At 34.5% G+C, this 16,588-nt stretch overlaps 1 protein-coding gene across 1 annotated transcript in view; it reads right to left on the bottom strand.

Annotated features, from left to right (window-relative positions):
* Positions 1–346: 346 nt before the first annotated feature.
* Positions 347–16,588, bottom strand: part of nmo (serine/threonine-protein kinase nemo) — a 99,002-nt gene continuing 82,760 nt past the window's right edge. Inside the window, 6 exon segments of the mRNA XM_018542289.1 lie at positions 347–653; positions 6,634–6,727; positions 8,753–8,954; positions 9,499–9,687; positions 10,302–10,511; positions 10,748–10,833. Coding sequence (XP_018397791.1) covers positions 599–653; positions 6,634–6,727; positions 8,753–8,954; positions 9,499–9,687; positions 10,302–10,511; positions 10,748–10,833 — 836 coding nt within the window. The 3' untranslated portion in view covers positions 347–598.

Raw genomic sequence — 16,588 nt, 5'->3', positions numbered from 1 at the left:
AATAAAAAATCTTCCATTTCCTTTTATATATCGCCGAGAAAAAATTGAAAGAACTTCCAATTCACTTTTATAAGGAATACACAAACATAAAAAAAACAACCAATTTTTTTCAAGTTTCTCGAAACATATTCTTACACATAATAATCGAAAATATTTATTCATGTGTTTATTTAATAATGATAAATTAACACTTAAAAAAATACTTTCGACTTGAAAAAAATGGTATGGATAAATTGAATAATATTTTTGTAAAAATTGAAAGATGCATTTCTAAGATAAATTAAAGAAACTTTAAATATTCGAACATTCCTACTATTTTTCTACACATCTTTCGCGGTATCCCATGCATGTATATGTATCAGCTAGTCGAAAATTGAGGCTATAGTGTGCGGCAGTCTATTGTCTCTCTTGGCTCTTCTCTCCGTAGCTTCTAGTTCCCCGTTTTCCTTCTTCTTCATTCTCCTCTTCTTTCTTCTTATTATCGGTGACTTACTATCTTCCGGTCGACAAAGATTCTCCTTTCTTCTTGGAGCGCGACGCGGAGTCGTCACCCTCGAATCCGACAGTCTATCTCGGGAACGGGAACGGGGAAGACTTTTTATTCCCACTGGTGTGGAGAGGGTGGCAATTCTGAGGGGTGAGCCACCGTGGAGCTGCAAGTTGTACGAACAAGCATTAGAGAGGCAACGAAGGGCAAAGAGAGAAGGGACTGAGAAAGCTAGGCTGGGGTGGGGAGACGTGCGACCCTTTTGCGGTAAAGCGAGTCGACCACCCTGTGCAACGGTCATCGGTATTTCAACCGAAATAATTTCGACAAAATTGCATTTATTACAAATTGAAAAATTTTCTACGTGAATTTTGAAATTTATTATTAGGCAATAGTAATCTAATTACTGTGGAATAGTTAGGGCAATCGATCGCGGGGCGAGTGAAGGGATAACGGATACAACTACGTGCGAATCGTCGAGCTTACTCTTTAAATCAAAATTTTCGGATATTTAATCTGAACAAAGCTTAATGCCAAAATTGGGAAAATTTTCGGAAGCCTTTTATAATACATTATTTGACAAGACATAGCGCTTGAAGTGATAATTCAAATGGATTCGAATGAATATTCAGTTTAATTAATTATGTAGCTATTAATCAAGAATATCATATTGAAATTAATTCGTATTAAATGTACTTGCTCGGCCATCCGCGTTCTCTAATGATCGAAAACGCAAAGTACGAAATGCCACAATAATAATTTACAACTATCATTTCGCACTTCGGTATTATATAATAGATAAAATCTATAATTACGACTAGATCGTAAGAACACTGAAATCGTCAGCGAGCAGTAAGGTGTGCTTTTTTTTTCTTTCTTTATTCATACCCGTTAAATGTAGCAGTATAACTGTTTTATCATCTATTTTTTACTACAATTAATTAAGTAGAGAACACAAAGAAATTAGATAGGTATAACTAAAAGCATATGTACAACACAAAACAACTCTTCTAAAGTTGTGCGTCATGCCTAAGACAATCGTTACACACAGAATCAAGATTTCTCTTTTGCTCGTTCTTTGATGACAGATCACTTTCTATTTTGGTTTTAACTTAATTGTCAAGCGACAACCGATATCGATAACTATTAATTACCGTTATGGAACTGGAGCACGGGCTATCCGCTCATGACGATCATTTTGAAGAATTGATGAATCTCGACTCTTAATAAGCAAAATCTCAAAATTGTTCGTCTGATTTCCATGCAGCTGTCAGCACGCGTGACAGCCGATTGTCTCTCTTTTAAATCTTTCTCTTTCTCTCTCTCCTTTCTTAAATACATTTTTTATTTCGATATAAAGCTACTTTTCTCCGTCTTTAAATACATATTTTTCATCTATATCGAAATTTATGTTGACCTAATATCGAATAGTACTATCTACGGAAATATTTTGCATGGATTATCGGATTATGAATTATAATTTCAGGTGAATTTAGGAGAAGGAGGTTGGGAAAATACATGCAGATCTTCGAAAGAGAGTTATCCTTTTCTTTACTTTTTTTGGCGCGTCGCGACGTCTTTCATCGCTTGTCTTTCTCATAGAAACGTATTTCTCTCAACTGAAGGCTGCATGGTAGATCAGGCCTTCTTTACACTCATAATGTCAACGACAAAACAATGTGCTCCGTTCAGGTATTTCCTCTGTTTTCTTTTATGCACAGGTAGCGGAATGGCGAGACAATGACGGCGGGTGTGTCGTGCGCTTGCGAAACCGGGGTGACCGCTTGCAAATTACTGTATTCAGATTATTAACGCTCAAACGTTGCGTAATAGATTATAGTAAATTACATTTTTTATTTTTTAATCAGAATTTAATCTGAGGCGAGAAAGAATCTGAATTTATTTTTTCAATGTATTTATCTCTGTTTAAGGTTCTGACAAAAATAAAAATTCTGAATTTTATTTTTTTCAACTAAACTTAATAAAAAATTCCAATATTCCTAAAAATATTTAATTTTATATTTTACTGTCAAATTATCATATTAATATATATTATCAATACAAATAACATTTTAATGTTACAATGTATTAATATCCTTAATATTAAAAAAACGAGATTTTTTTAAGTCGCAAATTGGCAAATGTTCCTCGAAGATTGTAATTGTTTCCTTTTTAACCAGATTCTTTCGGGCTCGCTTTAAGTTAGCCACAAAAGTGGGCCAGCAATGATACGATTTTTCGCTTCAGCAACGCTCTCACGAAATAGAGAGAAAGAGAGAGAGACACAGAGGGGACAGAAACACACTCTTTGGACAAAGGAACGGTATCCTACTGAGTAATGCAGAGTATATTATTGTCGCGCGGATGTTTAAGGAGCCGGATGTTTAATTGCGCGTACACGTAAAACTGCCACTAATTAGCATCGCTAAACGCGCCTCGTCTGTCGTCACTTAAGCCATGTCGCCGAAATCCGCGAAAACTGGTATTAGATTATCCTAATTTCCGTGCACTTCCACAAAATTTATTTCTGAAACTCATTACGAGTAATTATACATTTGCACGTTTTTCAATTAACTCAGTTACTGCAAATGAACACAAAGTATTGTTGTTTTAACAAAATGAGCGTGCAGTTGTACTTTGTGCAGTTGTACAATATAACTATTTACGAAATATATTGAAATATCATTCGCGAATATTTTAAAATAAATGTTCGGATTATATATTCAACGGGTATAATCCATTTCAACAATTTCGATAATAATCTTTAATTTAATCTACAATAATTAAATACGTATCGTATTTTATTTTATAAGAACCATATTCAATCAGGCTTTAATAATTTTTAATAGAGTTAATTTAGAAATTATTACCTGAATTGATGTAACATTATTAATATTTTTATTACAAATCCCCTAATTCGAAATAATTTTATCGAATTTACGGAGAGATCTTCGAGGAGTTTTATTTCATTATTTTTCTTTTATTTTAAAACACAAATGTTTATCAATCTACTCGTCGTGTGGCTGTGGTGATATCGAATTCATTTATAATTATATTTAATTATAAACAAGTGTGTCACCCCGTTTGAGCGCAATCAACCTGCCTTGACACGAAATGCACGACGCGACTGATCCGATTCGGAAATGCGACTCATTATACAGAGCGCTTCGAAATCGCCAACTACTCTCTTTTTAACTTTCAAATACGTACAAATAATAACATAGTAGTTTTACGTAGATCAATCGTAGATAAGCATTTATTTGTACGCGTATATTTATCTTTCGAAAATCGTAAGAAGATCGATGATATCAGCGATTCTGAAAGCACCGTGTATATCGGTATCACGTGGGAACGTTCAAAATGTTAGAGGCACGGCATATGTACATCATGAGGTAAACAAAGGATGGTTAGAGAACCCAAGGTGAGACAGTTGTAACGCAAGCAAAAGGCAATATACTTGGTATTATAAAAAATAGGCTGGATCATGTACCTCTGCGAGCGAGGTCGCGCCGACTATAGCTGACTCTCGGTTCGTTCGGTTCGTTCAGGAGGAGGCGTAACACGATTTGTAGTAGTAGTGGTAGTAGTAGTAGACGATAGCGGTAGTAGTCGATAGTAGCTGACAGTGGTAGATAGCTGAGTCGGTAGTGGTAGTAGTAACGTGTACGTATACGCGGCGCAGGGCGCTGGTTCGGCGATCGGCTTGCTCTAACTTGACGGCAGAGTAAGCAAGACGTACAATTGTTACACATCCACCATCAGTTGCAAGTAACACTACCCAACAACACACACCTTGTAGAAGTTACGACGATAACGGTACATATGGAGTATCAAATCGACAGGCTACATACATTGTAAATGTCCTTATTCCATACACATTAGATAATGAGGAGACAATCAGAGTGAAATCTAGATTGATTTCGTGGAGGATTTTGCTGTAAGAGTCACGCCTAGATTTTCGAACCTTTTTAATAATTCAAAGTAACACACAAGTGTATCGATCCGACTGAATTATATGCGAATTTATATTTAAATTTTAAGTGATACATTATTCGTTACTCGTAAAAATTATTCGCTGCTTAATACATGTTGTTACAGTAAATTTTTTAGGATAGTATGTTATAGTAAATTCACACTCTTAATCTTTGTTAAACATGTCATAAAAATCAATCAGAAAACAACCTATAATATAAAAAAAATCTAGACGTACTGATATCTTCAATTTCAAAACCAGGGAGTAATGAAAATTAAAAATTTTACATTTTGTTTTTGTTATACTTCTACAAAAGGAAAGTTAAATTTTGTTGAGTAGTGTAATCTGGGGAAAAATATTACATACATCTGTTACTATTAGAGATGTTTTTCGGTTTCAATATCGCAGAGAGAAAATTAGAACGATATTCTTGAATACAAGCTTGATGATTGACTGTGCGAAACTCAATAATAAGTAAAATGCATAAATGTTTAAAATTAAATTAAGTTATAATAAAAAAAAAGTTTTTTTTCTATGTATTTTATAATTTTACTAAAATTTTTAATAGATTCTAATAAATTTCTATTTAAATTATTTTTATATTATATTTATCACTATGTAATTTTCGTTGTTTTCATCATCTAATTATCTGTATACCATGTCAAGAAGAATTTTTAGTGGTAAACATCATAAAATATTGTCCTGTCACTTTATGATGAAATAAATTGATCGCTTTGATTGATTATTCCGTTAATACGATGCATTCATTACTCTTAATAATGTAAATTTTCCTGTCCAAAACGCCATAATTTTAAATACGTAAATGTAAAGCTATCTTCTTGTTTATTTATAAACATAAATCACTGTACTTTTTGAAAATTTATAGAGAATAGATAATAGACTTTTCAGAGAACAATGCTTTATATTAAAATTTAATTATATATATATATTATAATATATAATATATCTAAAGAGATGGTGACTGCTGTATTTTATATTATTACCAAGCAAACGATAATATTTCAATAATTTTGAGAAATAAATGACAAATTGTTGAAGAGAGTACAGAATACATACAAAAAGAGTGAAAAAAAAACATGAAAATCATGGAAAAGATTTTACACATGTTCCTGAATCTTTTAAAATATCGTTTCAATTCTCCGTTCGGCGATATTGATAACTATCAATTCCTTATACCTCTACTTGATTTCTGCTCCTTCGCTATATCGAGAGATCGCATACAGCGATTGTATCACAGTGGGCCGACAGGGTTACGTGAAAAATGCACATACATTTTAGATTTTACATGTTATTCTTCCTCGGAACAACATCAAAAGCTACACATCGTCCTTTGTGGACGTTAGCAAGAGGATCGCCAGGACGAAAGGCCCCTCTTTCTTTTTTTCTTTCAATTCATCTCAAGTTTCGTATAATCGATCGATTTCGAAATTTACTTTCTCTCTCGTTACGCGTTGAAAGACTCAGCCGGCTCTAGTCAGCGCTACTCTTCGAACACTCGATATATCCCGCTCGCGCTACTCGATTGCTTGATAAGAAACACTGTGCGCCCCTCTATGAACTCTCTTGGGGATTATTAGCTTGTCTGTCTTTTTTATCTAGAATTTAGGACATAGGCTCGCGATGCAGGGAGAGGTACGAATGCGAAGGAGGGGATATATTGATTTCTCTTTATAATGTTAATCTTGGGGGACAGTAAAAGGAAAACTGTTGCGAATATTTTTTTCTTTTTTTTTTTAATTCTCTTAGGTATTTTTTCGTCGATCAGTTTCTAGTGACTTTGCTGTATGCGAAAGGGAGACTTTTGTGAGTCAGATCGTGTCATATCGCATGTTCCAAAACCACAGAAGCATTATAACTACATTTATACATCAATGATACAAACTACATTTTCTTCTTTCGTCACTATTTTCCAAATCTCGCAATCAATAGGAAAATCTCACGATATTGTGCTGTGAAATGAATTTCATTCAAAAAATTACACGAAGAATAAGAATTCTTTTGAAAAAATTCTTAATCAATTAATATTTTAACAAGCTGTGCATTTAAGATCTTGTTTTTTTTGTTTTACCTCCTCCGGTAATTTTGGAACAAAACAGCGTATACCGATCGGCCAAGAGCGCCTCGCGTGGATTCGTTTTATAATGCGGCTTACCTCGCGAAGCTCTTGAACGCCGCGGACTGCGGATTAATGCAGAGCGGCACTCGCGACGTGTTCAGCTGCTCCGCTATAAATTTGTGCATTTCCTCTGAAACAGACAACGACGTATGTAAGTGAATGATGGAGTTGGGACGTTGATGACGCGATACAGTTTCCCGCGGTCGAGATAACGACACTGTGAATAACGCCATGGTTATATCCTCACTGCGAGGGCCAGTGCTAAATGCAGCTAAATTGTTCTCACTCTCGTGTGTGTGTATCATTTCATATTTTTTAAATTTTATTATTATTATTAGTATTTGTGAATTAATGAGTACAAAAACGGGACGAATTCAATTTTGTCCGAAAATAAGTTTTTTTTCTCATCAATCTTGAAATAAGTAGATATGTTTTCAGTGCAAATTAAGACTTAATCCTGATTTTTAAGAAAATAAATAATGAGTGGGGAAAGAACACTAATCCACAATTTATCTACTTTCAAGATTTGAAAAAGAAGGAATTACTACATCCTGTTTGTATTACAGAAACGTTTTTAATGAAATTTTTGAATGGCCAACGACTGAGCTTGAAAGTAATCAGAAGAGATATTTTAATAGTGTTTTAATTTCAACGTTTTCATGTCTTGTGTAAATTATATTATATTGTTTAACATAAAGCGAGATAATTATTGTTTAAGAAAATTGAAGATAAATAAAGTATCTGAGTGGCGTACTATAAAAAGTTTTTAACTTTTTTACCAATGTTGAATGTAGAATGAATATGAGTACAAATTTGAAATTTAAATTTTTCGCTTAATAGACAAGCATTTCAGGAGCTAGAAATATTTCAAAAATATTATTGAATGTTATATTTAAATTCCCAGAAGTAATTCTGTTTATTTTTCCACTAAAACTAAAATTGAACAGTTTTTTGTTAATGCTGAAAAAAATTATAAATGTGACTCATCCTCTTTCTGCACTCTTGATTCACTTATTATCGCAATCGTTATTAAATTTAAAAGACTAAAAATTCTAAAAAAAAAAAAAAAACTTTTCTGTATGGAGTTACGACGTTTTACAAATTTCATGTATATTTTTAAATTTCACAAAATTTTTACATATCATACGTCGTACGTAATATTTTTCTATATGCTTCTGTCAATCGTTGCAAACAACTAAACTTGCAAATATCAGCTGTGAGCTTTGATTTTAATATGAATAGTATATCCAGCAAGGAATTGCGCGATAATAGCAGCATTTTTTTTATGTCGCTCTGGTCCATCGTTTCTCACTTCATCGTTGACGATTATAGCAACGAGAAAAGACATACAAGAACTTCACGGTTCTCAGCGACCAGGCGTTGCTGAGATAAACCATGATTTATCATGACACGCACACATGCGAGAATGTTTATCGCGGTTATTGTTCTCGAATAGCACAGGCACGTGCCTGAGATACTTACCGTGTACGTCACTACCCACGATACGCGTGATATTCTTGAGACAATATATTGAGTTTCTTCTACACAATTTGTACCGTGCAAAAACGAACATCCAACTGCCAATCGCACTTTATACAAGATTTAACGTAAAAAGTCAACAAAAAATAAATATAAAGAACTCGCTATTGTCAAAATATTAAGCATCAAAAGTTTTTTATTGTAATATCATTCTAAATTACATATATATACAGGGTGCTCCCGGATTAAACTGTCAAACTTAAAAATATAAATTCAGGACTTGAAAATAAAGCGTTTGCGAGCATACGTCCAGAAGAACATTTTTGTTTGTTTTCAGGTCCTGAATTCATATTTTAAGTTTGGCTGTTTAATTTAGAAGTACCCTGTATGTATATATACATATTATGTTTATATATATATATATATATAAACATAAATCTCACTTATAATTAAGGTAAGTTACATTAGTTATTTTTATCACGAAATATAGAAGAAGATATTCTCGATATTCGTTGTACGCAACATTTACATGCTATTATCAAATGTTATGTAATACTTTCGTAAATATTCGTAAAAATATTTTTCCGATAAATTCGAAAGACAAGCCATTTGCGAGATTTTTCTTTAATTTTATTTTCATTCCTATAAGAATCTTCAATGCGGTAGAATTTCTCACCTTTCACTTGCTGCACACTCGTGAGCTTTCGCTCCCAGAGATCGTCGAATGGATGGGCGGCCGAAGGCTCGAAATCCACCCTGTACTGTCTCAAGCCAGCGCTCGTCGTGTAACAGCAGGTACACATGCACGAATGATATCGAAGCCGTCCCTCGTCCAGATAAGGATGCGCCAGGGCGTCCACTACGGTGATCCTCTTGTCCTGCGTAATAATAATTTATCGAAAAGAACATTAATGAAGATAACATCAATTACTAAATTATAAAATGAAAAGTGCCAAATAATACGAATCTCGGCAATCGAGAAGTGGAGTAGAAATTGATTCTTTTTTTATTATTATATATGTATTTATTTATAAATAAATGTAACAAAATTGATAGTTGAATATGATAATAAAATATGAAATCCGATACTGTAGTTATTATCGAATTTGAAATAATAAATATTGCAAAAGAGAAATAGTAATTTATTTAAAAAAACAACAGATATTTATAAATATAATTTTGAAATATTTTTTACTATATAAAGTAAACTAAATAAACTAAGTTGAATACTATCCATATCAAAGTGAACAGTTCTCAGAAAATTTTTGAGACTTGGCACCAAAATAACTTTATGTGTAAGAATTGTGTAAATTAAAATTAATACTTATTCATCAAATACAAAGTGAACTCAAATAAAATAAGAATAGTGTAAGATTTAATGTGGAGAGAAATAGTCTATTTTTGCGTTAAGCAAAGACTTACGGGATCGAAGACTAGCATCTGGCAGAGCAAGTGGACGGCCTCGTGCGTCGCCTGGCTGCTAAGATTATACAGGGTCGCGAGCGACGGCGGCTTTTGCGCCCTTCTTAGCATGTGAGACTTCGCGCCCTCGCACGCATACCTCATTTCCTCGAGAGTAGGCGAACCCAGCAGCTCCGTGATTAATTCGAGCTGAAACCAAGATAGAAGGTACGTTGTTTTTTCAATGCTTAGTTTTGAGATAATTTTATCGTAAAATACTTACGATATCTAACTAATACCTATCTTCTATCAATGTATGTAACTCTAATCTCGATTAAATTTACTCTCCAATTTTTCAAGTTTTATAATTAAAACACACACACACACATGAAAAGTAAGTTGAATCGAGATTACAGTTAATCTACATTGATAGAAATGGGCATGAAATATATTTACTGATATCTCGCGTAACCGGAATCATACACATTAAGAACGATTTTACTGGAGTATTAAATATTTAAATAGAACTACAGATCTGAAAATAATATTAATAGACCGTCGAAATAATTATGTTGGACGCTTAAACATAATGAACAATGCTGCAGACACAAAAAGTTTTGACATTCTAATAATTAGTTTGAACTTCCACAACTATTGCAATGGTCTAACAAAGTTATTTTAAAATCTGTGTCTACATATATATGGCTAAATTTTTATACATTTTAGTTAAATCGTTTTTTCTGAGTGAGTCAAGTTTAACATGCAATATAAGGCCCTATAAGAAGAAAGATACAAGCTAAATTTTTAGAGTCCGTTTTATTTACCTGTTGTACGGGGCTTTGGGCCTGGAAGAGGATTCGTCGGCGTAAGAGCTCACCGAAGATGCAACCAACACTCCATACGTCCACCGCAGCGGTGTAGTGCCGCGCGCCCATCAGGATTTCCGGCGCGCGATAATACTGTGTCACCACTTCCTGGGTCATGTGAACGTTCTGGTCGGGTTCCGCCACCCGGGCCAATCCGAAATCACAGATCTGGAGAAAGAGGACACTTAGTACGCTCGGCTGTTCGACATAAATAGATTAATCTAGATAGTTAAATTTAGAACAGTGGCTTTTATTTGGAGCAAAGCATCTATGTCGGACAAACAGATCCTTAATTATTTTCTCATGTATTTTCTCACAGTTGAGTTCAATCGAGGGGAATATCCGGTGTATTCAAAGTCATTAACATTTAAATTCTAGGTTGAGATATCTAGATCGAGACTTACTTTTAGTACGCAATTGCTGTTCACTAAGAGATTTCCAGGTTTGATGTCCCTATGGAGAATTCGAGCCGAGTGAAGGTATTTGAGGCCTGAAAACAATATGTCGCAAATTATAAACCTATATAATAATAATGTGCAATCTCTAAAAATGTTAAAAATCAATTTTTTGTAAAAAGATTGCTCCGAAATATTCCTTTTGTTAAAAAAAAGAAACGATTCTTGATAAAAAGATCGGTTTTTTAAATAGCCCCTTTTAGATAGAAGAATCAATTTTACGCAAAATAGGTCGGTTAAAATTGCTATTATCGTTTGGGAATATTGATCTTTTAGAAATCGAAATATCCCCAGCTTATAATCGTGTCAAATTTCAAAAATCTAGAATTACTTTTTGTCAGGTAGAAATAAGAAATATAGGGTGCACCAGAAAGTTTTTATAAAGATAACTAAAGAATTACGTATCTCGAATAAAAAGAGACATTTGTACATTTCGAATAATCTTCGAAATTCCAGTTTAAAAAAATTATCAAAGTTTAATTCGATTCGCTAATTAATTTGATGAAAACGGCGCGCGTACCGATGGAAATTAATTATGAGGGATTTTTATCGATCATGAAAATTGACACGAGAGACGCTTGTACGAGACTGCGAAAATGATAGTGATGGAAAAATTTTTCTCGGCGGGGTGACAAGCTGACAAAACATCAGAGACGCCGCTGCTGTGACATGACACGTCGGTCGTGTCAACGTGAACCCAATTTTCGTGCCGATGAAAATTCGCTCCAGGCAAAATGCAGACTTTTTGCTGATGAAAATTCGGAGCACTTCGTAACGAAGATTATATCAAGCTTAATCAAAAATCGGTTATTATTTTGTCGAAAATGCTCGTCGATGAAATTCGTACCACGCGGTACGAATTTGCGTCCAGCGCAAATGTAATGAATAATAACCAAATTTACTCCTTTTAGAGAAATATAATAATAAGTCCAATAATAATAAGTTTAAAAGAAATTATTATATCAAAATTTACAAAATTTACCTTGTGAAATTCGGAAAAAATAATTTTCTAATATAAAAAATTGCAACTTTATAATTTTATAAACTCATTACGATATTAAAAAGTAAATTTACACATATAAATTTAAAAAATAAAAAAAATGTAAATAAAATAGAATGTAACATTAATGATGATGATGATGAGAAGTTTTTTCAAGGACATACTAGTGGTATGTATAATTTTTTATACATACCACTAAATTAAATTATTATAATATGTAAAAATTTAATAGCCGATAAATTATTATACTTTGTTGTGAAAAAGGTCAAACAAGTTTAACGATAAATTATAATACTATCCCGCTATCGATTGACAAATACCGTAAATGGGGTGACGATCGGGGCGTTTCAAATCGATCGCATTGTTCACTCGTTTTATAAATACGCGAGTGACGCACGAGATACGCTTTAATTAGTCAACACTAATTCAATTAGTCGATATACGAAAAGTTCGAGAAAACAATGTAATTTCTCCGACTCATTTCTTAAATTAGTTTATTCTATGATGGAAAATCGGCGTAACTCATAGAGGTTTCGTGAAAGTTTCTTCCGTTTGCCTTTGTTTCCTTGCTTTACTTTAAAGCAATAATATCTCTTTCGCACGAGAATGGTGGACGTGGAGAGGCGAGAAATAGGCAGGAGCAGGGCCGTAACGAGATTTCTTTAGTTTCCCGATCCATCCCTGTCAACGGAATCGACTTTACCGTTCGTTTAAGTTGATTCAGAAAACACGTCGAAAAAAGGTACGGCGTGTATTTTAAGGTACAACATATTGGCAAGTTAGTTCGCCAAACGCTCGATCACCAGTTTCAGTCTTTCCCATTCTTTCAAAGTGTTCGTTTAAATTGAAAGAGGACCGTCAGGGGAATAGATCGTTATGATGCGACAGCAAATTATTGGAAAATTGATTATTACGAAATATCTTCGCAGACGTGCATATTTTATTTCATTATAATGAAATAAAATTAGAACGAAAGAAAGCGGTTTAACGAACTTTGACTCGATCTATTTGGATTTCCCAGATATATTTGATAATTTATATAATTTATTATACATACGTATGTCCACAAAACTTTAGGGTTATTTTCAGAATTACATCCAATCACCGCTCTAAATGTGAGTCACGCCGCAAGCACATTCGGGCCTCACATCCTTCGCGGCAATAAAACTCGGTAATATTACCGGGGGTAATCCGTCGTCTGAGGGGTGACTAGTGAGATCGGGGAGTCCGCCTCGCCGTAATTAAAGTCCCTCGTCCGGATTTGCTGTACGGCCGCTCTTATTATCGTATCCGTTCGCACGCGATTAACTTGCATCCCAAAAGTTCGCTCTCTCTCCCCCATCGAGCCGGAATCTTCGCGTGCGCTTGTTTAAGTAGCGTAAAAAATTCATTTAACCGCCAAGCTGCACTACTTAATCGAATATTAAATTATTACAGATGAATTCCTTTCCTTCTTCTTTTCGACAAGAAAAATATTCCGAATTTAAAAGAAAAATTGGGGAAAAGACGACTCTTTGAATAAATGCAAATTTGCGTAAATTGATAAATTTTAGAGATAATGTATAATAAATACATGGCCTAACAATGGAATCCCCGAATTGCGGTAATAAAGGCACACAAAAATTTTAGATAAATTGTTATGCTTTGTCTTTCAAAATAGACTTAATTCAACTTCCATGACTTAATACACTTCAAAAGTTCTATAACCTAAAAATTTCGTTAAAGACCAATGTTACAATACATAATCTTAAATTTTTTAAATGTATTAAAAATATAAAAAAATACAGAAAAGAAAAAATTCTTCTTGAAAGATATATAGAATTTTCTACAAACGTATACACAATATTAAAACGTGTTCTAAAGATTAACTACATTTAAAAGTTTCAATAAAAACGAGATCATCATAATCTTTTTATAATAAACCAAAAAAAGTTGTACGTTGATATTAAATATAAAATATTATAAGCGATCGATGCTAGCTAATGATCGTAGAATTCGCACATTCTAATCTCATAATTAGTTTCCGATTAATCCGCATGCAGAATTCGCTATTGCATTCTATTGAAATATTATACGACAAAATATCCTGTTATAGAGAGTCTGCATTTGTAACGATATTGTGTCGATCATGCAATACAAGTCAACTTTGTCTCTGTCCACGATAAAATCCGGCGAGAGCCAGAATAAATCGTGAATTTAGTTATACCGAGCAATTAACTAGCGGTGCGCGTGCGGAAACGCCTGCTAATTAAAGTCCATCAGCGAGCCACTTATGAATATCCTAATTATTTAATGTCCTTTATCAATGAAATTAGCTGACTCGTGTACTCCCTTCGTAATCAACGTGATTTCACGCGCGCGTCATTTCGCCACGCCGATAACGCGACCGCGAAAGCAAGAACGATTAATATTTTGTCCGATTAATGCACAAGAAAAAATACGCAATAAAAAAAAGCTAATTAATGCTGACCAGTTACGGACAAGTTACTCGATGAGGAGTTACAGTTATTTCGATTTCGTGTATATTTTATCACCTTTCTTCTCTCTCAATTTCTTTTTTCACATTCTATGTGAAACTGAATTAATTTAATTGAACATCATGCTAATTAATCGATGAGTGGATGCGACAAAAAGTTCGAACGATGTCAATGAGTCAAAAATCAATCAAGTCTTTTATGAAAAAATCAAGTCAATGACTGAAATCCTGACACAATCTAATTTATTTGTATATTTTCATTTATATATTTTTATTCTTTAAAGTATCTCAGACGTAATTATTACATTTACTAACAGGAGAGCAACTCTTAAAAGAGGTAAAGGAATATGAAAAACCGGTCGCGTAAGTTTATTCTCGTCTAAGATGCCAGTTTTTTCTTGCAAGTATTCACGAATTACCGGTATGATCTGTCTGATCTGTCATGTCATCCTCGTTGAAAGAAGGTTGCCGACAACCTTGGAATCGATAACCGAGACGAGACCGGGTCTCCCGAAGAGAGGCCTTGACTTTCGTACGTCGGTAATCGCTTGACCTCGCTCGCCGACCAAATGGGAAAAGAAATAAAGAATTCAACCAACGAGAATGCCGTGATGTCAGGTGCGATGAACCCGACAATGACAGCCCGGTCAAAGCAAAATTCCAGCGATAATCTTGAGCATATCCTCGATAATAATCTAATAGTACCTCATCGTTTCATCGAGTTCCAGTTTAATTTTTTAAAACATTTCGACGAGTAAGTTATCTATATTTCATACACACTGAGTGCACACATAACAATTATTTACGGAGTTACATTCTATTTAATAAATTAAATACGATAAAAAATGTGCTCGAATATTACACTCTAAAAAATAGATGTCTATATAATGCTCCCTGTGTTGGTGTTAATATTAACACCAATGGGTGTTAATTTAACACCACGGGTTTTAAATCCACATCATGATGGTTTTAATACAAACACCAGATGTTTGAAATCCACACTATATTGGTGTTAATTTAATACTAACACAGTGAGAATTATATAGACACCGCATGGATGTTAAATCCACATCGACATTTTTTAGAGTGTAGAAATATAATATTCTGTTTTTTTTGCGTAATGATTTCATATCATATTTATACATATACGAGTAAAATTTCATTGTATAAATATGTAATATAATCGGGTGTAATTAAAGCAAAATTCAAATATCTACGATAAGATTGGAAGTGTTACGCCGCACAGTAGTGCGCCGTAGCATGAAACGCGGACGACGTCGCGACGCTACTCGCGGTTAATTTTGATACCCATGTCCCGCCGCCACGTCATCGGAATCGCGCCGCTGCCTGCTGTAAACAAGAAGCCTCACCACGCGACTTATTTTCAGCGAGGCCGATAACCGCGTTGCACGCGTGCAACCACCTGAGATTGCCTTGGCACAGCGCTCAACCGTGCTCCCATTTAGTTCCGTTTGTACTCATAAAAAAAATCGTACATATCTCTCGACATTTGCGAGAGAAAAATTTTGCAAATGCGCGAGATCCGCCGTGAAACGCTATCGAGAACATTGGAACATCGAATTCCTATTCGTTTTTTCTTACGAGCCAGTAGAATCGCGAACGCAGGATCGTTCGGTAAAAAAGCGACTCGCGTTGAGGACTTCGAGAACGACGGGGAAGTCCGTTAATGGGCAGTAATCGGCCAACGCGCGATTAATCACCCCGTCGCGTTAATCCCTGCCGAGTAATTTATCTCGCGGAGAGGAGATAGAAAAGGATTCGTATAATGAGCGCCGTCGCGCAGCTTCCTGTCACGGAGTTCGCGAAGTGATGCTAGGACGGCTCTCGCACATCGAGTCGTAACAATGGATCTGTTTTCTGTGGCTGAACTATAAGTAAATACTTTTGGAATTTTAAATGAGGTAGGTATATATATATTCTATATTTGCCGAAAACGAGAAAGAGAGTTGTAGGGCAGTCTAGTTCAGAAATAAAATACAAACGTAATATAACACAATAGATCTGTTTTTTTTTATTTCTGTTTTATTAAACTGTACTAGAACTCTCTTTGTCGTTTTCGCCAAATATCGAATATATACCTATCTCATTTCAAGTTCAAAAAGTGATACTAGTTCGATTCCAAAAAACAGACCTAATATTGTCTCCAATGCCGACGCGACGTCATTGTAGATCGCCGAGAGCGATGTGTTCGTCACCACGAGCTTCTGCACTTCCGTCGAAATTTCGCTCGTCTCGCTAAAGTTCTGTTCCTCTTATATTGCACAAAGCTCGTCAATCCTTCTCAATTTCGGAA

Source organism: Cyphomyrmex costatus, unplaced genomic scaffold (assembly GCF_001594065.2).
Source record: "Cyphomyrmex costatus isolate MS0001 unplaced genomic scaffold, Ccosl1.0 scaffold11, whole genome shotgun sequence".
NCBI classification, from domain to species: domain Eukaryota; kingdom Metazoa; phylum Arthropoda; class Insecta; order Hymenoptera; family Formicidae; genus Cyphomyrmex; species Cyphomyrmex costatus.
The sequence above is the reverse complement of the archived record's forward strand: the minus strand, read 5'-3'. Positions and strand labels throughout refer to the sequence as shown.